Source organism: Hypanus sabinus, chromosome 4 (genome assembly GCF_030144855.1).
Source record: "Hypanus sabinus isolate sHypSab1 chromosome 4, sHypSab1.hap1, whole genome shotgun sequence".
Classification (NCBI taxonomy): domain Eukaryota; kingdom Metazoa; phylum Chordata; class Chondrichthyes; order Myliobatiformes; family Dasyatidae; genus Hypanus; species Hypanus sabinus.
This window is the reverse complement of record NC_082709.1, coordinates 75,409,116-75,435,453: the sequence shown is the minus strand read 5'-3', so window position 1 is coordinate 75,435,453 and position 26,338 is coordinate 75,409,116. Positions and strand designations below refer to the sequence as shown.

Here is a 26,338-nt window from a genome sequence, read left to right as displayed (position 1 = left end):
CCACCACTGCCGCTGGCAGCCCATTCCACGCAATCACAACTCTCTGCATAAAAAACTTACCCCTGACATCTCCTCTGTACCTACTTCCAAGCACCTTAAAACTGTGCCCTCTCATGCTAGCCATTTCAGCCCTGGGAAAAAGTCTCTGACCATCCATATGATCCATGCCTCTCATTATCTTGTTCACCTCTATCAGGTCACCTCTCATTCTCCATCACTCCAAGAAAAAAAGGTCGAGTTCATTGAATCTATTCTCATAAAGCATGCTCCCCAATACAGGCAACATCCTTGTAAATCTCCTCTGCACCCTTTCTATGGTTTCCACGTCCTTCCTGTAGTGAGGCGACCAGAACTGAGCACAGTACACCCAGTGGGGTTTGACCAGGGTCCTATATAGCTGCAACATCACCTCTCGGCTCTTAAATTCAATCCTACAGTTGATGAAGGCCAATACACAGTTTGCCTTCTTAAGCACAGAGTCAACCTGCATAGCAACTTTGAGTGTCCTATGTACTCGGACCCCAAAATCCCTCTGATTCTCCAGACTGCCAAAAGTCTTACCATTAATGCTATATTCTGCCATCATAGTTAATCTACCAAAATGAACCACCTCACACTTGTAAAGGCCAGTGTGCACAGGTGAGTCATTGGTAAGGAAGGCAAATGCAATGTTAGCAGTCAGTTTGGGAGGACTGGACTATAAAAGTGAGGATGTAATGTTGAGGCTCTATAAGGTATTGGTCAGACCACATTTGGAGTTTTGTGAATGGCTTTGGGTTTAAAGAATTCCTTTAGCTAAAGGGTGGTGAATCTGTGGGATTCATTGCCACAGACGGCTGTAGAAGCAAAGTCATTGGGTATATTTAAAGCAGAGGTCGATGGGTTCATAATTTGTAAGGGAATCAAAGGTTTAACAAGGGAAGGCAGCAGAGTGAGATTGAGAGGAATGATCAATCAGCCATGGTGGAATGGCTGAGCAGATTCGATTGTCTGAATGGCCTAATTCTGCCCCTATATATATGGTTCCAGCTGCATCTCTGTGCCTTCAACTAATTTCATTTACTTCCACACAGCTTCAGAAGCTGGTGCAAGAAGATGCCAGTGAAGGGTCAACTAACATGAAACTCTCATGTTTTATTCCCAGAATGCGGCAAGTATTGACCAACAGCAGGAGGGAAATCTTGAAGATCCACTGCGCGACCTCTTCATCTGGGCAATCTTAATGAAGCGCAAGTATCTGGCTTCCATCTTCTGGGAACAGGTAAGGGCGTAACCAAAGAGGGGCTCACTGGCTTCTGTCCAGACCCACAAACCTGGCCTCCTTTTGGAGAACAGTGGTTTTATTCCATCGCATGGCACAGTGTGACTGACTCTACAGCACTTACTGTCCACCCCTTCCTTGCCCAGCACTACAAAGGAAGTGAAGAGGCAATTATGTTTATGGGGCTGGAGTTACATGTAAGAACAGCAGAGATACAGTGTGATCCAGGTCATTTATCTGTGAGAAACATACGATTTGAGTTACAGACTCAGTGTAAGCTTGGAGGGAATACAATGGAGTGGTGTTGCGGTCCTTGGGCCAAGGACTTCGACAATTTTTTGTGTATTTCCCCAGTTACCTAGAATGCACTTGCTACAAACTTACATGTTCCTGCATATCCTCCACCACCAGCTGTCACAAATCATAACACTTCCCTCCCCTCTCCTCACTCCAATTGCCTCTCATTTTTCCTCTCTCTTTGTCTGCCTCTATTATGCACCTGCCACTGTTTCCCAACAGCATCCTTGCTCTCCTTCCCTAGCTTGCACAACCTTCCTGTCATCTTAAACCCTTCCCCGATTAACTAATCACCTTGGATGCCTGACTCACCACTCGCTCCCTTCCTCTCACTCGCTCCTTCCCTCTCTCTCAGTCTCTCCCTTTCTCTCCCTCCCTCCCTTCTTCTCTCTCCTTTCTCTCACTTTCCCTCCATCTCTCTTCCTCCCTTCCCTCCTCACTCTCCCCTTCTCTCTCTCTCTCCCTCCCTCTCCCTCCTTCCCTCTTCAACTCTATTCTCTACCTCTCTTTCCCTCCCTCCCTTAACTCCCTTTCTCTCCTCTGCCTTTCTCTCCCTCCCTCCCCATTCTCCTCCACTCTCTCTCTCTTCCTCCCTCTTTCTTTCTTTCCCTCACTCTCTCTCACTCACTCCGTAGTGTTTTCAATATTTCAGTAATATTTGAATAACATTGTAAATGTATTGTTTGATTAAGCATTCTTTGTTGTTTGCATAATTCATTATGGGTTATACAAGTATTTAAATGTACGTGAATAGCAAAACTCATTACACCACCGTGTCATAAGTGCACGCCCCTCTAAAGTACAACTGAATCGTACATGTTATCTTGGGCTTCCATGTTTTTCTTTTAATTTGGTTTTTGGAGAACAAAATGTAACAGTACCAACGAGTAAGTTTTAAAATGAACCCAAGATGATTGTCTACCTGTTGAAGCGCAGCAAGAGGTTCGAGTTTAAAAAAAAAGCGTGATATATTTGTAAGGTGAGAGAAATCGTTGAGTAAAAAAGCACAGCACATTTTCTTTCTTCACAAGGGGAGAGAGATGCTTGAATTTTTAAAAGACGTAGCATGAGTCTCTTCGGAATAGGCACAGAGACAGTCAAATTAACAAAAACTCAGAAAATGGATAAAACTCACAGGTTCATAGACAGTGAGTACCAGATGATAATAATCATAAATTTAATAAAGCTGAAATAGCTGACTACATTGGAAAGATAAACACATTCAATTGATAGTTGGATATTGTTTACAGAAAGAGCTGAGCAGTATTTTGAAGCAAATGAAATACCCATTGGGAAACAAGTGCCAGTTTTGCTGAGTGGAATTCATGGAAGAGCAAACACTTTGCTTAGGAGTTTGACTGCTCCAACCAAACCAGCCAAAATGAACTTTGCTGTTATTATAAAAGTAATGCAGGAACATTTAGAATCAAAAACATTGTTGGTTGCAGAACTCTTTAGGTTCATAAGTGGATTTAAAAGGAAAGGGTGTCAATTTCAGCTTATGTGACTGAGTTGAAGAAATTGTCTGAGCATTGCCAGTTCAGTAATGGGCTTAAAGATGCAGTGAGAGATTGTTTAGTTTGTGGAATCACACAAGAAACCATTCAAAAATAAAATGGCTCCTAACTGAAACACAACTTACATTTAAAAGAGCAGTTGAAATCACTGTATCAATGGAAAGAGCAGATGGAGGCACAATTGAGTTGCAGTCAGGAATAAAAATGAGCATGAACAAAATTGCAACATCTAATCAGACACCTGCCTGAGCAAAGAAATTGTGTTACCATTGTGGTAGGAGCTCACATCCACCAGACAAATGCAGGTTGAAAGGCGAAACAAAGGACACAAAGAGCATTTCGGGCAGACAAAGATAAATGGACTGCACATAGAAGAGAAAAAGAGAAGCAGTCAAGTTGCAGTTTCAAAAAAAACACTACCACCTTCATGTAGCAGCATCCGAAGCTGCACGGAAGTAAATTAAATCAGCTGAAAACACAAAGATGCAAATGGCATCATGCCTAATTCAGGCCATATGACCATAAGATACAGGAATAGAATAGGACCATTCGGCTAATCGGATCTGCTCCACCACTCCACCATGGCTGATTCATCATTCCTTTCAACCTCACTCTCCCACCTTCTCCTCTTAAACCTTTGATGGCTTTACTACTCATGAACCTATCAACATCTGCTTTAAATATACCCAGTGACTTGGCCTCTACAACCATCTGGAGCAATGAATTCCACAGATTCACCACCCTCTGGCTAAAGAAATTCTTCTTCATACCCTCATCAACCAGAAGCATCCACTTCAATCCACAGAAGAGTATTCCATTGACAGCAGCAGCACAAATGCAGAGATGGGCTCTGTTTCTTGGAGGACATAATTACAAGATCGAATTCAAGAGGACGACTAATCATGAAAATGCTGATGGTTGTCCAGTTTATCCTTGGAAAAGGGACTACCTGAGGATTCTCCTCTTGACATACTCTCCCTAATGCAAATCAATAGTCTTTCTATCAGGGCAGAGATGATCCAAAGGGAAAGCAGAAAACACCCCATACTGTCTCAGGTCTACAGGGCCACCCAGAGTGGCTGAAATGTGCAGTAGAAACACAATTCCCTCATTTTTACCAGGGCTGAGATGAACTTGCCCTTGACGGAGGTTGCCTTATTTGGCGATTGAGAGATGTACTTTAGCTTAAGAGCTAAAGTGTTGGAGGACCTACATACTGATCATCTAGGCAAGGTCAAATGGAAAGAGTTGGTATAATTCATAAAGGTAAAAGTACATGAATGGCATACATCATTATACCTCCACATCATAAACACTCGTCTCACTCAGGTAGAAAGGAAGCATACACATTACCTCAGGTTCCTGTGCTTATCTTTCTATTAGTTGCTTGGAGAACAAAACATAACACACTTCTTCCCTCTCCCTCCCTCCCCCTCTGTCTCTCACTCTATCCTTCTCCCTCCCTTCCTCTCTCTCACTCTCCAGCTCTCCTTCCACTTTCTCCCTCTTCCCTCACTACATCTCTCTCCCTGCATCCCCTCTCACTTTTCTCCCGTCTCTCTCCCTTCTTCTCTCCCTCTCTCACTCACTCCCTTACACTCTCTTTCCTCTCTCTCTCTCCCTCTCTCTTTTCCTCAATCCCCCTCCCTCCCATTCACACCCTCTCACTCTCTCCCCACCTTCTCTCTTTTTCTCTCTCCCCATCTGCCTCCCACCCTCCCTCCCACTCATTCTCCCCTCTCCCTCTCCTTCCCTCGTTTTACTCCCTTTCACTCTTTGTTACTCCTTCCAATTCCTTCTCTCTCCCTCTCCCTCACACCCTCTCTCTCCCTCTCCCTCGCACCCTCTCTCTCTCTACCTCCCACTCCCTCGCACCCTCTCCCTCCCTTTCCCTCACTCCTTCTACTTCTGTCCCCCATCTCTCTCTCTCCCTCTATCATATCTGCTTGTAGGACAACCCCACGTACCTAGTATTCAGTATAAAAAAAACCTTGCCTCACACATCACTTTTAAATTTACCCTCTCTCACCTTAAATGCATGTCTTACAGTACTTGACAATTCTACTCTGGGAAAAAGACTCTGTCTACCCGACCAATGCCTGTGATAATTTCATAAATTCCTATCAGGTCTCCCCACAACCTCTGACACTCCAGGGAAGATGACCTAAATAGCTCACTCCTCTAACTGAGGCAGCAAACCTCTCCAAAACTTCCACCTTGTTCCTGCACATAACTCTCCAAGTGTGGCTGAACCAAAGTTTTACATAACTGCAAATCGCCTCCCTTAATCTTACTCAATGCCTCGCTCATCGAAGGCGAGTGAGCATCCAGTCACCTAACAACTTTAATTTTGTTCTCTAGGGCAAGGACAGTATCGCTGCCTCACTGGTTGCCTGTAAGCTTCTGAAGAAGATAATTTCAGATGAGAATGACACAGACCTGTACGATGAGATGGAAGATCTGGCTCAGGAGTACGAGGATCAAGCCATCGGTATGTCGGGCTGTCAGTAGTGATTGGGCTAGGGATAGTGTGAGTTTACTACAGACCTGAGGTTGTCCCATTAAGGATCCATTTCCAGAATGCACAGAACAAAATCACAGACACAACTTCTCTTGGGATGACCAGAGCACAGAACATAGAACTACCGAACAGAAATAGGCCCCTCAGCACACAAGGTTGTGCCAGACTATTCAGATTTGTGTTTAAATGCCTAGCTAAGCTAATCTCTTCTCAATACACAATGTCCATTTCTCTCTATTCTCTCACGGATGCTAAATCAGCCACGAGGGAATGGGCTGAATGGCCTGTTTTATGATCCTATGCACACTCATGTGACTATCTTAAGTGCCTCGATCAATAGTCACCCACCACTATCTGTGTGAAAAAAACATGCCTCACACCCTTCCTTTGAATATTCTCCCTCTCACTGTAAACAACCTCTAGTATTAAACAACCCTGGGCAAAGGATACCTACTGTCTACTCTTCCTATGCCTCTAAAAATCTTAAAATCATGTATCTGGTTGCCCTTCAGTCTCCACAACTCACATTTGTCCATGCGCATGCCCTATGCCCTTTAATCCTGGCAAGCCTCTTCAGCACCCTCTGCAAAACCCCCACACCCATTTTATAATGGGTCAACCAGGGCTGAGTGCAGTACTCCATACAGATGATTCAGGGTGTGCTGAGATGTGACAGGAGATGAGAGCCTGCACCAGGCTCACCTGCCAGCAGTTGCCTAACCTTCACCTTCTCCTCTCGAGAACCAAGTCAAATCAAGTCACTTTTTATTGTCATTTCGACCATAACTGCTGGCACATGAGACATAGACAAGATGGAGGCATAGATAAGATGGATGGTAGCAGTCTTTTCCCTGGGTTGGGGATCCCAATACTAGAGGGCATAGATTTAGGGAAAGAGGAAAAAAAATGAGACATCTTTTCAGGACCATGGTGTTATATGACACAGTACAAAATCTAGACTGAGCTACGTAAAAAACAACACAGAAAAAAAAACTACACCAGATGACAGACCTACCCAGGACTGCATAAAGTGCACAAAACAGTGCAGGCATTACAATATATAGTAAACAAGACAATAGGGCAGTAAGATGTCAGTCCAGGCTCTGGGTGTTGAGGAGTCTGATAGCTTGGGGGAAGAAATTGTTACATAGTCTGGTCATGAGAGCCCGAATGCCAATGGAAGTATTCATGATTTGAATGGAATTCCAAAGAAAGTAGGAACACTTTGCCCTTGGAACCTGTCCAGCCATTCACCAACATCATTATGGTTACTTTTCTCGGTATAATTTCTCAGTCACCTTTCTCGGTCTTCATTCCTTGAAGATCAAGAGAATGAAGGATGACTTTATGGATGTTTATAAAATCATGGGAGGCATAGACAAGATGGATGGTAGCAGTCTTTTCCCTGGGTTGGGGATCCCAATACTAGAGGGCATAGATTTAGGGAAAGAGGAGAAATATTTAAAAGCTAGCTGAGGGACAAGGTGCCAGATGAAATAGCTGAGGCAGGTACAATAGCATAATTGAAGCTTGGATAGCCCTTGGAGGGGAAGGGCTGAGAGGGATATGGGCCAAACACAGGAAATTGGGACAAGCTGGGCTGGCACAATGATCAGCATGAACTTGTGGGCTGAAGGGCCTGTACCCATGCTCTTTCACTCTACTGTTCTCGGACCCTTGTCTAGAAATCCATCTGTCACCTTCTTCAATAGATTCAGTGACTTGGCCTCTGCCATCTTCCATTGGAGACAAAACCACAATTACCCCACCTTCTCAGTGAAGCCATTTCACCTCTTCACAGTTACCCCTTCAGCCTTCTCCTTCTTCCTGAAGATGTACACCCTTGTTGTAGAGTCCCCAACGAAAGGAAGCATCATCAAGACCTGTCATAATTTTAGATGTTTTAATGAGAAATCCTTTTGTTTTTCTTAATTCTCTTGAATACAAGCTAGTCAACACAATGTCTCTCTATATGACAACCCCAGGGATCCGGCGATGAACACTTGCTGCACTCTTTTTATAGCAAGAGAATTCTTTCTGAAGCAAGGAAACCAAAACTGCCACAGTGCTACAGCTATGGTCTCACCAAGGCCTGTTTAATTGTAGAAAAATGCACTCACTCCAGTGGATTTTCAAAGCCTCGTACAATGAAGATCAGTGTAATATTTTCCTTTTCTACTGCCTGCAGGACTTTCATGTTAGCTGACACTCCCCAACACACATGGATGGGCAGATCCTGTTGAACATCAATGTTTGAATTCAATAATTAATCAGCAGGGTTTCTTCAATCACTATATAGATAGTCCAACAAGAGGAGAGGCCATACTGGAAATGTCGGACAATGAACCTGGCAGGTGACTTACGTTTCTGTGGTTGAACAGTTAGGGAACAGTGAGCACAATTATAGGATAGCTATAGATAAAGGTAAGTATGGATCATGCAGGATCTCCTAGCTGCACCCATTCCCATTCAGACATGCCTGTCCACCATCTCCTCTACTGCCCTGATGAGGCCAAACTCAGGTTGGAGGCACAACACATATTCTGTCTGGGTAGCCTCCAACCTGGTGGAATAAACATCAGTTTATCTAACTTCCAGTAACTACTCCACTCTGTTCCCACCCCCCCCCCACTTCAATTCTCCATTCGAGTTATCCTCTCGCCCCTACTCTTCTCCTACCCCCTCATAACCTGCACATCACCTCCCTCTGGTTTCCATTTATTCCAAAGTCCACTGTCCCTTCCTATTGGATTCCTCCAACCTCAGCCATTTATCTCTCCCTGCTATCACCTCCCAGCTTCTTACATCACCCCCTTGCTCTACCTACCCGCCTTGTTCCTCACCTGATCTCACCTAATACCTGCCAGATTGTACTCTTCCTCTTCCTTCTCCACCTCCTGCAACCCTTCTCCTTCTGGCTTCTGCCCACTTCCTCACCCCCCCCCCCAAACCCCCTGTAAAGTGTATCATCCCAATACATTGCCTGTTTATTCCCCTGCATAGATACTGCCTGACCTGCTGAGATCCTCCAGCATTTCAAAGTTCAATGTAAACTTACTATCAAAATATATATACTGTATGTCACTGTATACTATCTTGCGATTCATTTTCTTGTGGGCATTCACAATAGAACAAAGAAATACAATAGAATAGATGAATAAATACACACAAAGACTGATAAACAGCCAATTTACAAAAAAAGACAAACTGCTCAAATGCAATAAATAGATAAATTCTGAGAACATTAGTTATAGAGTCCTTAAATGTGAGTCCATTGTGGAATCAGTTCAGAGTTGAGGTGAGTGAAGTTATCCACACTGGTTCAGGAACTTGATGGTTGAAGGGTAATAACTGTTCCTGAACCTCGTGGTGTGTGTCCTGAGGCTCCTGTACCTCCTTCCTGATGGCAGCAGTGAGAAGAGAGCATGGCTTGGATGGTGGGGGTCCCTGATGATGAATGGTGCAGGAGCACTCCATCTAGATGTGCTCATTGGTGGGGAGAGCTTTGCCTGGGATGGGCTGGACTGCATCCTCCACTCTTTGTAGGTTCTGCATGTGTTGCTCAAGATTTCTTGTGTCTATAACTAGAGAGAGGGTAGCGCCACTCAACAGTAACTGAGGGAACATGTGTTTGGAGATGGAGCATGTAGGTGAGATCCTAAATGAATACTTTGTATCAGCGACAAGAAAATCTGCAAATGCTTGAAATCCAAGCAACACGCATAAAATGCTGGAGGAATTCAGCAGAGAGCGAGGGAAACAGGAATAGGAATCCCTGCCTTTTTGTTGGCTACGTGAAACAGTCTATGTTCCAAGCATACATCGGTGTCACTCCCCATTTCCTATGCTATGTCTACGTTGGGTCTCAATGATAAACAGGAAGCCACACCGGGAGCATCGGATACAATAGGTGATTCCAACAGACTTACAGGGGAAGTGTCACCTCATTGGAAGGGTTGTTTTGGGGCCCTGAGTGATAGTGATGGAGGAGGTGTAGGGGTAGGTATGGCATTTGTTCCGCTTGCAAGGATATGTAACAGGAGGGAGATCAGTGGGGAGGAACACTGCCCCAATGCAGTTGTTGATGTAGCCTAGGAAAAGTTGGGGGATGCTACCGGTGTAAGCCTCCAACATGGACTGCTCCATATATCTAACCAAAAGGCATGGATTCTCATTCCAATTTCCCCCTCTCACCTTATCTCCATACCTGCCCACCACCTCCCACTGGTGCTCATCCCCCTTCCCTTTCTTCTGAGGAGTAAAAAAACTGAGGAGTAGATTTGAAAAGTGGTGGGGGGGGGGGGGGGAGGAAGAGAAACACCAGCTGATAGGTGAAACCTGGAGGGGGTGGGATGAATAAAGAGCTGGGAAGTTGATTGGTGAGAGAGACAGAAGGTCATGAAAGAAAGTTCAAAGGGAAGAGGAGCTCAAGAAGGAAGTGATGGGCAAGCAAGGAGAAAAAGTGAGGGAGGGAAAAGGAGATGGGAAATGGTGAAGGTGGGGGAAAGTATTACTGGAGGTTTGAGAAATCGATGTTCATGCCATCAGGTTGGAGGCTACTCAAACAGAAGATAAGATGTTGTTCCTCCAACCTGAGTGTGGCCTCATCACAACAATGAAAGAGGCCTTGGATGGACATATCAGAATAGGAAAGGGAAGTGGAACTAAAATGAGTGACCACTTGCCATGGATGGACATATCGAATTGGGATTGGGAAGTGGAATTAAAATGGGTGTTGCCATGGATAGACATATCAGATTCATGCTGTTTATGCCCATCATTATTTCATACACCTTCATAATATCAGCACTTATTGTCCTACAATGCAATGTATAAAGTCACAGCCTGCTCAGACTCTCTCTACATCTCAGTATCTTGGTACATAGCAACTTCTTTGTAATCATGTCTTCATTCTTTCCAACTAAATGGCATCTTTCATATTTGTGACCTAAATTGAACACAATATTCCAAATGCGATCTCTTTCACTACTGTATCTACCTGCAGCGCCACTTTCAGGGAACCATGTGCTTGTACTCCCAGTTGCTCTGTTCTACAACACTCTCCAGGGTCCCACTCTTATTTGTCTTCCCAAAATGTAATGCCTCACACATATCCAAATTAAACTTCATCTGCCATTCTTTGGCCCAAATAAACATCTGATCAAGATCTCTCTGTAAATCTTGATAACCATCTTCACTGTCTAGAACACCTCCTATTTTAGTGTCATCCGCAAACTTACTAACCATGCCTTGTTGCTTCTTGTCCATAGATTTCAAATGGCAGTGAGCCTGGCTCTGATGCTTGGTGAACATCACTTGTCACCTGCCTTTTGTCGAAAAACAACCTTCCATAATCAACCACTGCTTCCTGCCATGCAGCCAGTTAGCTAGCTCTCTCTGCATTCCATGCAATCTAATGTTCCATAGCAGTCTATCGTGCAAGTCTAGCTAGGTTATGTCTACCAGCCTTCTCTCATTGACCTTCTTGGTTACTTCTTCAAAGTGATCTGTCAAATTGGTGAGATGGTGAGATCATATCTCACATACACAAAGAAATACTAACTATTCCGAACCAACACATGCTTGTATATCTTATACCTCAGAATTCTGTCTAGTAACTTACCTACTATAGATGTCAGGCTTACAGGCCTATTGTTCCCAGGTTTATCTTTGCAGCCCTTCTTAAATAAAAGCATGGCATACCTACCGTCATTTCATCCATCACTAACAATGATGCATATATCTCAGCCATAAGACTAAAAGACTTAGGAGCAGAATTAGGCCATTCAGCCCACTCCATCAATACTGATTTACTATCCCTCTCAACCACATTCTCCTGCCTTCTCCCCATAACCTTTGACACCCTTACTAATCAAGAACCTATCATCCCTACTTTAAATATACTCAAAGACTTTGCCTGTACAGCCCATCCATAGCAATAAATTTCAGATTCACCAGCGGCAGCTCCTGCAATTTCTTCTCTAGGTTCCAGTAGTGTTTTTGGATATTCCTGGTCATCCCCTAGTGAATTATCTACCTGCATATGTTTTAGGACTTCTAGTACCTCCTCCACAGTAATGCGGACTATCTCCAAGGAACCACCATTAAATAACTCATTTCAAAGTCTAGTTGTCTTTCTCCACAGTACAAAATAGGAAAAATTATACATTCTTCTAATCTCTCCCAAGTTACTCTTTTTTTCTTAATATAGAAAAAAAATTGTTTAGAAATACATATATAGAAATATAGAAAAAAACATTTGTTTGGATTCTCCTTAATTTTCTCTGCCAAAACTATCCCCTGCTCCTTTTGTCCTTCCCCATTTAATCCACCTGGAATTCTTTTGATGCCAGGTACTCATACTTCCCCAAGGCCTTCTCTTTTTTTGTTCACCAGAGCACCAGTATCCCATGTCATCCTTGTGAAACCTGAAATAAAAATGCTTGTGTAAGCAAATGTGCCAAAGCCCAACTTTGCATCATTCTTTAAGTCTCAACATCTTGGTGTTGGCTAGCCCTCTTCTGGAAATCACCAGTAAATGACAGATACAGCAACATGTACATTTTTTAAAAAGTGCTGAGTTGAGAGCTCACACCTGCCTTGTTGGAAGTATCCATTCTGATCTGACTGGGCTATATTGCCATCAATCTCCACATCAGGAATGACTATGATAGTCTCAGAATATTGTTCTCTGATTTGTGTAATTACTCTCCTCTCTTTGACCAAAGGGCTTTTCAGCAAATGCTACAGGAAACATGCCAAGCGTGCACAGAAGCTGCTGGTTCGGGTTTCTTCGACCTGGGGAAAAGCCACATGCTTGCGCCTGGCATTGGAAGCTGACAGCAAGAAGTTCATGGCACATGGAGGTGTTCAGGTCTGACTTGCATCTGGTTCACTGAGTGGGTGCTGAGTTTGTGAAGCGGTTCACGGTGGAAGTGCAGCAACTGATTGAAAGCTCCTATGGTCTGCGCTCAACTTGTTCACCCTAATGCTATCCAGAGCTCTGCTGTTCTTGTGTGAACTGGGAGAAGAGCAGTATCTTTGTGATGACTTTACACGTCCCACTGCCCTGAAGCTGCTGCTCTCCATTTCTTTCTCAGACAACTCTTTCATTCTGCCCTCCCATCAATTAGTTATTGGTTAATCAGTATTATTAATTAATAATTATCCCTATCATTGTTTTTGATAAATACTGCCAGTGGGCCCTGTGGCATGATGCTAACTCTTGTTGGTAGCTACACTTTTTCCACTTTAACAACACCTGATTGTTTTTTTCTCTCTCTCTCTCTGCAGGACTTACTGACCAAAATCTGGTGGGGGGAGCTCTCTGTAGACACACATACTTGGCAGGTGCTTCTATGCTTGGTACTCTGGCCCATCATCTACTCAAAGCTCATCACTTTCAGGTAAGAGTCTGATCACTCTTACAAATCTGCCTCTGCCTGTCTCAGTCCCTCCACATCATTTTCTTTGGCCTGGAGATCTGAGCAGAGCTGGTGATGGATAGGGTGCTCTTCACTACTTGCTCTAAGGCCAGAAATGAAGATGCAGGAACTGGAAATAGCATTTGTGGGAGGGCGTGGCTACCTAATGAGATGCCAGATGGAGCTTGGCTAGCAGAGTGATGGGGCGATTCTCTCCCCTCCATAGTTCATAGCGTGGAGAGCATAAGCTGAAATAAAGACACAGTGATTCGTAGCAGGATGCCTATCCTTTAACTGAGAGAAACCTGACAGCTTAATTTAGACCATAAAATAGCGGAGCACAATCAGGCCATATAGCCCATGAAGTCTAATCCACCATTCTATCATGGCTGATGTATTACCCCTCTCAACCCCATTTTCCTTCCATCTGTCCATAACCTTTGACACTCTGACTAATCAAGACCCTGTCAAATTTTGCTTTGAATATACCCAGTGCTTTAGGAATAATAGTCAATGGATAGACACAAGAAATTCTGCAGATGCTGGAAATCCAGAGTAATGCACACAAAATACTGGAGGACTCAGCAGGACAGGCAGCATATATAGAAAGCAATAAAGAGTTGATGTTTCGGGCAGAAAAACTATTCCTGGTTAATGTGAGCTGGAGTTGCCCCATTCCCTAGGAATGCTAATGCAGTGTTGACATATTCCCAAGGAATGCTAATAGGATGATATCCACCCCAAAGGAATGCTAATGAGGTGATAACACATTCCTGATGAGTGCTAATGGGATGTTGACCTATCTAGATGGAATGCTATTGTGTTGTCAATTCATTCTCAAGGAATGTTAATGGGGTGTTGACCCATTCCCAAGGAATACTGTTGGAGTGTTGACATAGTTCCAAGGAATGTTAATGATGTATTGAACCATTCCCAAGGGGTATTAATAGGGAGTTGACCCATTTAGATGGAATGTTATTGGGGTATCAATCCATTCTCAAGGAAAGTTAATGGGGTGTTGACCCATTCCCAAGGAATACTGTTGGAGTGTTGACATAGTTCCAAGGAATGTTAATGGTGTATTGAACCATTCCCAAGGGGTATTAATAGGGAGTTGACCCATTTAGATGGAATGTTATTGGGGTGTCAATCCATTCTCAAGGAAAGTTAATGGGGTGTTGACCCATTTCCAAGGAATACTGTTGGAGTGTTGACATAGTTCCAAGGAATGTTAATAGTGTATTGAACCATTCCCAAGGGGTATTAATGGGGAGTTGACCCATTTAGATGGAATGTTATTGGGGTGTCAATCCATTCTCAAGGAATGGTAATGGGGTGATGGAGTGTCAATACATTCCCAATGAATATTAATGAGATGTTGAGCTATTTGCAAGGTATGCTAAGAGGGAGTTGTCCTAAGAGGGTGTGTTAATGGGGATTTGAGCCATTTCCAATTAATGTTAACTCTCATATACACACACTCTCTCTCACGCACTCTCTCTCACGCACTCTCTCTCACGCACTCTCTCTCACGCACTCTCTCTCTCTCACACTCTCTCTCTCTCTCACACTCTCTCTCTCTCTCACACTCTCTCTCTCTCTCTCACACACTCTCTCTCTCTCTCTCACACTCTCTCTCTCTCTCACACTCTCTCTCTCTCTCACACTCTCACTCTCTCTCACACACACACTCTCTCTCTCACACACACACTCTCTCTTACAACCCCTATCTACCTACCTGCAAATGTACAATATCTCAGGAAACTACACTCTCTTCCCCTGCACAGACACACTCTGGAATGGATCTACTGAAGGCACAGTCATGAGTCCAGAGCTTACCTAGTGCATCAGGTACAAGAGCTCGACATCATGGTACTAATGTGCAAGACATTGTTGAGAATACAGACAGAATATTCCAGTCACCCAGCTATTGGAAAGGCATGATTAAACTGGAAAATTTGCAGAAAAGAATCATGATAATGTTGCTAAAACTGGATGATTGGTGTTGTAAGGAGAGACTGGCTAGGTTGGGATTATTTTCTTTCAAGCAAAGTTGCCTGAGAGGGCATCTAAGAGGTGTTAATAAAACTATTGTGGTCATAAATGGTCAAAATATTTTTCCCAGGACAAGGGGATCTAAAACTGAAGTGCAGTAGCTTAAATTATGCAAGGAAAGATTTAAATCTTTCCACACTGAGAGTGGAATGAACTGCCAGAGGAAGTGGCAGTGGTAGGTATAATTACAAACTTAAAAGGTATTTAGACAGGTATGTGGATAGGAAAGCTTTAGAGGGAGAGGAGTCAAATGTAGCTGAGGTAGACAATTTTGTCAGCATGGAACAATGTAACCCTATGACTCTAATGAGAGCAAGGCTGATGATGGGTAATCAATCTGACAAAGGTAGCTCCAGCCTCGGTCTAAATTCTGACTGACAATCTGTTTATTTTCTCTTTCCAGGCATGAAGAACAAAGGAAAAAAGCACCACAGAGCAAGGCTGAGCTGGTTGCTAAAACACCACCTCCGCACAGCATACCGCCAGCCCTGATACAGTGAGTCCTGGCCATTGCTCAGTAATTTGCTGTACATTTGCTGATTGACTCAGTGTTTGCTGTTTGTTTATTTCTGACATCAGATTCTCAAGGGGTTTGATAGATAACATTTCCCCTAATAGGAGGTCTCAGACCAAAGCGACTTGGCTTTAGAATAATATTTTGCCTGCTCGAGTACCTTCGCTCTGTCCGAAAGAGGATACCCCAGTGACCAACTGTTTTAATTCGAATCAGAGGAACAGATAAGAGATTCTGTGGACGTGAACGGGACACCCGGAAGTTATGTTACCTTCCAGGTACAATGGTCAGGGTCGTCACAGATCACATCCACAGCATTTTGAAGGGAGAGAGAGAGCAGTCTGATGTCCTGATACATGTTGGTACCAATGACATAGGAAGGAAAAGCAAAGAGATCCTGAGAAAAGAATTTAGAGAGCTGGGCAGAAAACTGAGAAGCAGGACCTCCAGGGCATTAATTTCTGGATTGCTACCTGTGCCATATGCCAGTGCGGGCAGAAACAGGATGATTTGGCAAATAAATGCGTGGCTGAGAGCTGGTGCATGGAGCGGGACTTCAGATTCTTGGATCATTGGGATCTCTTCTAGGAGAGGTATGTCCTGTACAAAAGTGACAGCTTGCACCTGAACCCAAGTGGGTCTGATATTCTTGAGAGCAGTTGGAGAGGGTTTAAACTAATTTGGCAGGGGATATGGGAACCGGAGTGAAGGGACCCAGGATAGGACGGATGGTAAAAAAGCAAAGATAGCAAAGATAGACTGTCAGGAAGGGTAGGCCGACTACAGGACAAAATTGAGCATCAGTGTATTAGGGATGCAGAATCAAATACAGTACCTGAAGTGTGGTATCTCAATGCATGGAGTATAAGAAATAAGGTGGATAATCTTGTTGCACTACTACAGATTGTTAGGTATGATGTTTTGGTTATCTCTGAATCACGGCTGAAGGATGTTTGTAGTTGCAAGCTGAATGTCCAAGGTTACAGCAATATAGTACAACTGTGGCTGACCAGGGAAGTCAAAGCTAATGTAAAATCAAAAGAGGGGGCATTCAACAAAGCAAAAATTAGTGGGAAGATAGAGGACTCAGAAGCTTTTAAAAACCTACAGAGAGCAACAAAAATAATCATTAGAAGGGAAAAGAATGTAAAAAATAAGAGAAACACGTATATAGGACGAGTAGAAAATGAGGCCGGAGAAATAATAGCAGGGGACAAGGAGATGGCAGATGAACTAATTGAGTATTTTGCACCAGTCTTCACTGTGGAAGACACTAACAGTGTGCCAGATGTTTAATGGTGTGAGGGAAGAGAAGTGAGTGCAGTTACAGACAGACACACAGACAGACATACTTTATTGATCTCGAGGGAAATTGGGTTTCATTACAGCCACACCAAGAATAGTGAAGAAATATAGCAATATAAAAGCATAAATAATTAAATAATAATGTTGATCGTACCAAGTGGAAATAAGTCCAGGACCAGCTTATTGGCTCAGGGTGTCTGACACTCCGAGGGAGGAGTTGTAAAGTTTGATGGCCACAGGTAGGAATGACTTCTTATGACGCTCAGTGTTACATCTCGGTGGAATGAGACTCTGGCTGAATGTACTCCTGTGCCTAACCAGTACATTATGGAGTGGATGGGAGTCATTGTCCAAGATGGCATGCAACTTGGCCAGCATCCTCTTTTCAGACACCACCGTCAGAGAGTCCAGTTTCACCCCCACAACATCACTGGCCTTACGGATGAGTTTGTTCATTCTGTTGGGGTCTGCTACCCTCAGCCTGCTGCCCCAGCACACAACAGCAAACATGATAGCACTGGCCACCACAGACTCGTAGAACATCCTCAGCATCGTTTGGCAGATTTTAAAGGACCTCAGTCTCCTCAGGAAATAGAGACGGCTCTGACCCTTCTTGTAGACAGCCTCAATGTTCTTTGACCAGTCCAGTTTATTGTCCATTCGTATCCCCAGGTATTTGTAATCCTCCGCCATGTCCACACTGACCCATTGGATGGAAACAGGGGTCACCCAGCCTTAACCCTCCTCAGGTCCACCACTAGCTCCTTAGTCTTTTTCACATTAAGCTGCAGATGATTCTGCTCACACCATGTGACAAAGTTTCCCACCGTAGCCCTGTACTTAGCCTCATCTCCCTTGCTGATGCACCCAACTATGGCAGAGTCATCAGAAAACTTCTGAAGATGGCAAGACTCAGTGTTGTAGTTGAAGTCCGAGGTGTAGATGGTGAAGATGAAAGGGAGACAGGACAGTCCCCTGTGGAGCCCCAGTGCTGCTGACCACTCTGTCTGATACATAGTGTTGCCAGCGCATGTACTGAGGTCTGCCAGTCAGGTAATCAATAATCCATGACACCAGGGAAGCATCCACCTGCATCACTGTCAGTTTCTCACCCAGCAGAGCAGGGCGGATGGTGTTGAACGCACTGGAGAAGTCAAAAAATATGACCCTCATAGTGCTCGCTGGCTTGTCCAGGTGGGCGTAGACATGGTTCAGCAGGTGGACTATGGCATCCTTAACTCCTAGTCGGGGCTGATAGGCAAACTGAGGGGGTCTAAGTGTGGCCTAAGCATAGGCCTATTACAAGGGAGAAGGTGCTCTCAAAACTGAAAGACCTAAGAGTACATAAGTCACCCGGGCACCCTAGGGTTCTGAAAGAAGTAGTGGTAGAGATTGTGGAGGCATTAGTAATGATTTTTCAAAACCCAATGGACTCTGGCTTGGTGCCAAAGGACTGGAAAATTACAAATGTCACTCCACTCTTCAAGAAAGGAAGAAGACAGCAGAAAGGAAATTTTAGACCAGTTAGTCTGATCTCAGGTTGGGAAGATGTTGGAGTCAATTGTTAAGGATGAGGTTACAGAGTACTTGGTGACACAGGACAAGATAGGACAAAATCAGCATGCTTTCCTTTGGGGAAAATCTTGCCTGATGGAATTCTTTGAGAAGACGTAGGAGCAGAATTAGGCCATTCAGCCCATCGAGTGCCCTCTGCCATTTCATCATGGCTAATCGCGGATCCCACACAATCTCATACACCTGCCTATACAAGGGAGAAGGTGCTCAAAAAGCTGAAAGACCTAAGGGTATGTAAGTCACCCGGACCTGCATTTAGGGTTCTGAAAGAGAGGTAGAGGTTGTGAAGGTATTAGTAATGATCTTTCAAAAACCATTGGATTCTGGCGTGGTGCCAGAGGCCTGGAAAATTACAAATGTCACAGCACTCTTTAAGAAAGGAGGAAGGCAGCAAAAAGGAAATTATAGACCGGTTAGCCTGGACACGGTGCTTGAAAAGATGTTGGAGTCAATTGTTAGGAATGAGGTTATGAAGTACTTGGTGACACAGGACAAGACAGGACAAAGTCAGTTTGATTCCCTTAAGGAAAAATCTTGCCTGACAAACCAGTTGGAATTCTTTGAGGAGATTACAAATAGGATAGAGAAAGGGGATGCAGTGGATGTTGTATATTTGGACTTTCAGAAGGCCTTTTACAAGGTGCCACACATGAGATTGCTTAGTAAGTAAAGAGCCCATGGTACTACAGGAAAGTTACTGGCATGGTTAGAACATTGGCTGATTGGTAGGAGGCAGTGAGGTGGAATAAAAGGATCCTTTTCTGGTTGGGTGCCAGTGACTAGTGATGTTCCACAGGGGTCGGTGTTGGGACTGCTTCTTTTTATGGTGTGTATCAGTGATTTACGTGATGGAATAGGTGGCTTTGTTGCCAAGTTTCCAGATGATACAAAGATTGGTGGAGGCAGGTAGTGTTGAGGAAACAGAAGGACTGAGTCAGATTAGGAGAATGGGCAAGAAAGTGGCAAATGAAATACAATGTTGGAAAGTGCACGATCATGCACCTTGGTAGTAGAAATAAATATACAGACTATTTTCTAAACAAGGAGAAAATCCAGAAATCTGAGATGCAAAGGGTCTTGGGAGTCCTTGTGCAGAACACCCTGAAGGTTAACTTGTAGGTAGAGTCAGTGGTGAAGAGGCAAATGCAACATTAGCACTCATTTCAAGAGGTCTAGGGTACAAGAGCAGGGATGTGATCCTGAGGCTTTATAAGGCACTGGTGAGGTCTCACCTTGAGTGAACAGTTTTGAGCTCATCTAAGAAAAGATGTACTAGCATTGGAGAGGGTTCAGAGGAGGTTCACAAGGATGATTCCAGGAATGAAAGGGTTATCATAAGAAGAATGTTTGATGGCTCTGGGCCTGTACTCGCTGGAATTTAGAAGGATGAGGAGGGATTTCATTGAAACCTTTTGAAAGGCCTAGACAGATTAAATGTGGAAAGAATGTTTCCCATGGTGGGGGAGTCTAGGACAAGAGGGCACAGCCTCAGGATAGAAGGGCATCCATTTAAACCAGAGATGTGGAGACATTTTTTTAGCCAGAGGGTGGTGAATTTGTGGCATTTGTTACCACAGGCAGCTGTGAAGGCCAGGTCGTTGGGTGTATTTAAGGCAGTGATTGATAGGCTCTTGATCGCACATGGCATCAAAGGTTACAGGCAGAAGACCGGGGAGTGGGGTTGAGGATGAGGATAAAGGATCAGCCATGATTGAATGAAGGAGTAGACTTGATGGGCCAAATGCCCTAATTCTACTCCTATGTCGTATGGTCTTATGGTCTAGTAACTGGATATGACTCCACCATCTCTGGGAACTAATGTAAAACTAACTTTCTTTTTAAATCCCACTACTTAAGTGGCATGTTACAGTACTATTTAGCGCAATCACTTTACAGCATCACCGAACACAGACTGGGGTTCAAACCCTGCTGCTGCCTGTAAGGGGTACGAATGTTCTCTCTGTGACTGAGTGCATTTCCTCCACGTCCTCCAGTTTTCTTGCATGTTCCAAAGGCATACAGGTTAGGATGAGTGAGTTACAAGTAAGCTATTTTGGCACCAGAACCATTGTGAGCCCTAGCTTCATTCTGCTGTGTTGGTCATTGATGCAAAACAACACGCTTCACTGTATGTTTTGATGTACACATTATAAATAAAAGTAATCTTTTAAACTATTTTTAAGATTTTCCTCTCGCCTTAATCTTAAGCCATCTTCTTTTTGATACCATACCATGGGAAAAAGATTCTGAATATGTAACCCTTTTTCGTTTGCTCCAGGGAAAACAAGCACAAGCATAACCAAAGTCCTTCATCCTCCTGTAGGGCAGTGACCAGAACTATACTCATTAGTCAGGTGCAGCTTAACAAGTGTTCTGTAACGTTGCAACATAACATCACATCTTCTAAATTCTATGATGCAGTCAAGCCTGCTGTATGCCTTCACAACTTTTTCTATCTATGTTGCCACTTACAGGAAAATAAGGACTTGAATCCCAAGGTCCCTCCTTTATTATCCCAATCTTTCTGTTCCTCCAGAAGCCCTGGCATTCATTTTCTACATTTCTTATCCACAGGAATGTAGTCAGACCCAGGAACATCGAATAGCACTGTACACTCTGTGTTCTAACTCTCATAACTTTCTGATAAAAGATGGGCAAACCCTAAAGAGCACATGGCTGGTTCTTGTCACTGGGAGCTGTGTGTAATTCCCAAGACAGTGCCCCTGGTTCTTTGCCAGTGCAGTTCGTCCTTGAGGACACTTTCTGTACTCTCACTGGAAAGTCTTCGTGCTCCGTAACTCCTCTCGTTCCATGGACAGACTGCTCCCCGTGCCCCAAGGGTCTGTGCAGAGTTTGTGGCTTTTCTTTCAAACATATCCCACCTCCTTGTCGCCATGCTCTGTCCCAGGTCTAAACGACATGGTAGGCTGTCACCTGTACTTCCAGCTCCTGCTCTCCACATGATAGCTGGTGGGAGGAGGAGAGGATTTTGGAGGCATCTTCCCCAAGGACTGAGAGTCCTCTGTGCTGTGGCCTCCAGAGAGTCCAGCAGCAGAATGGTCCCACCCACACTGAGCCGCTTGCTCAGTGCTGAGAGCATCACCTGTTTGGTCCTCAGGAAGAAGGCATCTTTCCTGTACATTGGCAACCGCAACAGTAGCCATAGGGCCAAAAAGGTCATCCATTGCCTTTGCATGAGCCTCAGTAGTCATATTTGTAAATAGCTTGCTGCTCCATTCTTTGATGTCAGCTTCTTCAGTGGGAACAAGACTAAGAAACATCCAGTTTGCTGCAGCCACGTAACTATTCTACGTCCAAGAAGGGTGGTTGGCCGTTGGGTAAAAAGCCATACTGACCTCAGCAAAATCAACACCAGTACAAGTAAAAACAATGCCAAAAAGTCAACTTTATGGTTGTATGCACTGGTGTATTGAAAAAGTTGCATGCAGCATTATCACAGGCATATGGCATCAGATAAGCAGCACTCACTTATATATTCACTTAATATGGATTAAATACAAATTAAATATAGTTTTTACAAGATGGAAAGAACACAATAAGTACAATCCATTTTAGTTCCAAGTGATCACACTTTTCCTATACTAAGACAGTGATTAGGGTTGTGCTGCTTAGTTCAAGAACCGAATGGTTGAAGGGAATTAACTGTTCTTGAACATGATGATGTGGAACTTCAGGCTTCTGTGCCCCCTGTCTAATAGTGGCTATGAGAAGGTGGTGTTGCCTAAATGTTGAGCATCTCTGATGAAAGATGTTGCCTTTTTTTGAAGGATGTGACCATGATGCATCCATAAGTCCCGTTAAAGGGTCCTGGCCCGAAATGTAGACTGTTTACTCTTTTCCATAGCTGCTGCCCTGGGCTGCTGAGTTCCTCCAGGATTTTGTGATGCTTTAGATTTGCAGCATCTGCAGATTTTCTCAACTTTTTAAACTTAAATGTTAAAATCGAACCAGCATCCACCATTTCATCATGCAGTTCATTTCACACTTTCACCAGAAATTCCCCCTCAAATTCCTCCTCAACATTTCCCCTTTCACTTAACCCATGACCTCTAGTTCTAGTCTCACCCAATCTCAGTGAAAAAAGCCGCTTGCGTTAGCCCTATCAAGACAAAATTGAGTGGTATACCTCTATCAAATCTCTGCTTATTCTCCCATGCTGCAATGGATAAAGTCCTAACCTATTCAGCCTTTTCCCTATAACTCAGGTCCTCAAGTACAGGCAGCATCCATGTAAATTTTATCTGTACACTTCCACTCACACCTCCAGCTTCAGGAACAGTTATTACCCCTCAACCATCAGGCTTATGAACCAAAGGTGATAATTTCACTCGATTTCACATGCCCTATCACTGAACTATTCCCACAACCTTTGGACTCACCTCAAGGACCCTTCATCTCATGAACTAGATATTTATTGCTTATTCCTTTATCATTATTTCTTCTTCTTGTATTTGCAGTTTTTTGTCTGGCCTGTTAGGTGCAGTCTTTCATTGATTCTATTATGGTTAATGGATTTATTGAGTGTGCCTGCAAGAAAATGAATCTCAGGATTGTATATGGTGATGTAAATCTACTTTGATGATAAATTTACATTGATATTTGAACTTTGAAATTCTGGTTTGTTTGCAGCAATGAGCAGGACACAAAGCCTTTGTCCTGTTGGCAGCAGTTGAGAGCATTCTACACAGCTCCAGTGGTGGTATTTTATTGGAATGTGCTGGCTTATTTTGGCTTCCTCTGGCTCTTCTCCTATGTTCTGCTGATTGATTTCCAGAGCAAGCCTTCCTTCAGGGAGTACCTTCTCTACATCTGGATCTCAACACTGGTGTTGGAAGAAGTAAGACAGGTGAGACCCATGCATCCAGAAAAAGGAGCACCTGAACATAGTGTCATAAGGAGGCAGGAGGCTGGACCCAAGTGCAGGATGCAGGCACTGGAGTACTAGGGGTAGGACGGGAACAACTAAACGATAGACAAGATGTGGTGACCATGGTGTGCATGAGGGACGTGATGTTCAAGGTGATTCTGGGGTTCTGGGAGGATCCCAGAGTTCAGGCAGGCAAGAAGGATCCCAGATTTCAGGCAGACAAGGAGGATCCCAGAGTTCAGGCAGGATCTAAGAGTTCACTGGGTGGGCTGCCTAACTCCTAGGCAGGGCCCGGACCTCCCAGGCAGGAACACAGGGGCCTGGGCAGGTCACGGGACACCTGGGTAGGTAGCGGGGCACAACCTGTCGGCTGCAAGAGATAGGAAGGGAACTAGGTCCAGGGTGACTGCCAGACTTACTCGAATAATTCATCTTTAACAAGGGGAACTCCAAGCCAGGGCAACCAGAGGAATAGGGTAAGCAAGATAGGCAGGACAACCCCCCCAACTCCACTCAGTAGCAGAGCCCCCTGTATACACCGCCAGCCGATGGACATCAGATGTGTCTCCTTGAGCCCCAACAAGCCACGATGATCCACAGGTGTGAATAATTGGACTCAAGGGCAAAAGGAGGGACAGCTATAAGGCCCGGTGTCCGGAGTCCACGGACCGGATCAAGACCCCAAATGTGGGCTCCGGACCGGACCATAACACATAGTGATGGGGTGCTGATCCTGGGCTTAGAAAAGTGTAAAATGATTCATTTTGGAAGGACAAATTTGAAGGCAGAATACAGGGGTAATGGCAAAATTCTTCATAGTGTGGACCAACAGAGAAATCTTGGAGTCCATGTTCATAGATCCCTCAAAGTTGCCCCGGAAGTTGATAAGGTTTTAAAGAAGGCGTATGATGTGTTGGCTTTCATTAGTTGAGGGATTAAGTTCAAGGGCCACGAGATAAGTTTGCAGCTCTATAAGCTCTGGTTAGACCACATGTGGAATATTATTTTCAGTTCTGGTCATCTCAATATAGTGAGGATACAGAACCTTTGGAGATTTACCAGGATGCTGTCTGGACTAGAGGTCATGTTTCATGAAGATAGGTTGAGCAAGCTAGGGCTTTTCCCTTTGAAGTTACAGAGGCTAAGAAGTAACTTGATAGAGGCGCACAAGATGCTAAGAGGCATAGACAGAGTGGATAGTCGGGAACTTTTTCCCATAACTTTAAAGCTCTATAAAACTCTGGTTAGACCACACTTGGGATATTGTTTTCAGTTCCAACTAATACAATGGGATATAATTATACAGTGATTGGACGATTGGAAAGTGATTGGAAAGGGGAATGGCTGAGGTAAGTTCTTTATACAGAGAGAGTGGATGCGTGAAATGCCCCACCAGGCTTCGTCCTAAAGGCAGATACATGAGTGGCATTTAATAAACTCCTAGACAGGCACATAAAAAATATTAAAAATTTGAGAGCTATATAGGAGGGTAGGGTTAAGCTGATCTTTGAAAAGGTTGGCCAACATTGAGGGCCAAAGAGCCTGTGCTGTAGTGTCTTGTGTTCAAGTGCACACATACTGTAACTGTATGCTAAGTACAGTTCCAATGCCACATTCAAAGTTGCTGATGACACCACTGTTGAAGGAATCACGGGTGGTCCTGAGTTAGCTTATTGGAGCAGGTCAGGTTACGTGGTTGAGTGGTGCTTTAACAACAATCTCTTGCTTATTGTCAGCGACACGAAAGAGCTGTTTGCTGATTTTGGGAAGGAGAATGTGGGTGAAAATGTACTGGTCTACACTGGGACACCAGCCGCTTTAAATTATTGGGCGTTAGTATATCAGATGAGTTGTCCTGGACTAGGCGTATTAATACAATCTTAATACATGCCAGTATATTTACTTTCTTATCAGGTTTGACTTGTCACTGAACACACTAACAAACTTGTACAGTTATACTGTTGAAAGCATCCCGATCGGTTGCATCATGATCTGATATGGCAACTCGAATGCACGAGAATGTAAAAAGCTGCAGCAATGAGTGGAATCTGCTCAGTAAATCAGGGCAAATCCCTCCCCACCATAAGTAATGTCTACACAAGGTGCTGCATCAAGAAGGCAGCATCCATTATCAAAGACCTCCACCATCCAATCCATGCCATCCCTTCACTGCTACCATCAGGTAGGAGGTACAGAAGCCTGCAGTGCCACACTACTGGTTTCTGGAACAACTATCTTCCACCAGTCAGTTATTGAACCAACTGGTTTGACCTGTTCAGCAATATTATGATCACTTTGGTCTCTTTGCACTAAAATAAACTTTCTCTTTGCTTGAATTATGTTTTATTGTAATATAAGTATACAATTTATGTTTCTCTTGTGAGCAAGTAGGTTTCTTGAACATTTGGAAAGCCATGGCCTAATTAGGGAGAGCAAGCTAGACTTTATACGGTGCAAGTTGTGTCTTACTAACTTGAGTGCATTTTTTGCTGAGGTGACAAGGGTGATTGATGAAGGCAGAGCTGTGGATGTTGTCTACATGGATTTTAGTGACACACACATCGGTTTTAGTCAGGCGTTTGACAAGATCCCTCATGGGAGGTTCATCCAGAAGATTAAGATGCTTGGGATCTGCGGTGAATTTGTCATTTAGATTCAGAACTAGCTTGCCCATAGAAGACAGAGGGTAGTGGTCCAAGGGACTTATTCTAGATGGAAATCCCTGATTAATGGTGTTCTGCAGAGATCTGTGCTGAGCCCCTGCTGTTTGTTTTGTGCATAAATGACCTGGATGAAAACGTAGATGGGTGGGTTAGTAAGTTTGCAGATAATACAAAATATGATGGTGTTGTGGATAGTGTAGAAGAATATAATGGAATATAGATCATCTGCAGATATAGGTTAAGAAATGGCAGATGGAGTTTAATCCAGCCATATGTGAAGTTTTGCATGTTGGGAGGTCAAATGTAAAGAGACAGTAC

General features: G+C 43.9%; 1 protein-coding gene across 1 annotated transcript in view; it reads left to right on the top strand.

The window, feature by feature from the left end:
* trpm2 (transient receptor potential cation channel, subfamily M, member 2) overlaps window positions 1-26,338 on the top strand; it is a 172,491-nt gene that overhangs the window by 79,211 nt on the left and 66,942 nt on the right. The window contains exons 13-18 of the mRNA XM_059967444.1: window positions 1,145-1,261; window positions 5,437-5,566; window positions 12,325-12,470; window positions 12,890-13,002; window positions 15,479-15,571; window positions 23,120-23,336. Of these exons, the coding sequence (XP_059823427.1) occupies window positions 1,145-1,261; window positions 5,437-5,566; window positions 12,325-12,470; window positions 12,890-13,002; window positions 15,479-15,571; window positions 23,120-23,336 (816 nt within the window). The remainder of the gene's footprint in view (window positions 1-1,144; window positions 1,262-5,436; window positions 5,567-12,324; window positions 12,471-12,889; window positions 13,003-15,478; window positions 15,572-23,119; window positions 23,337-26,338) is intronic.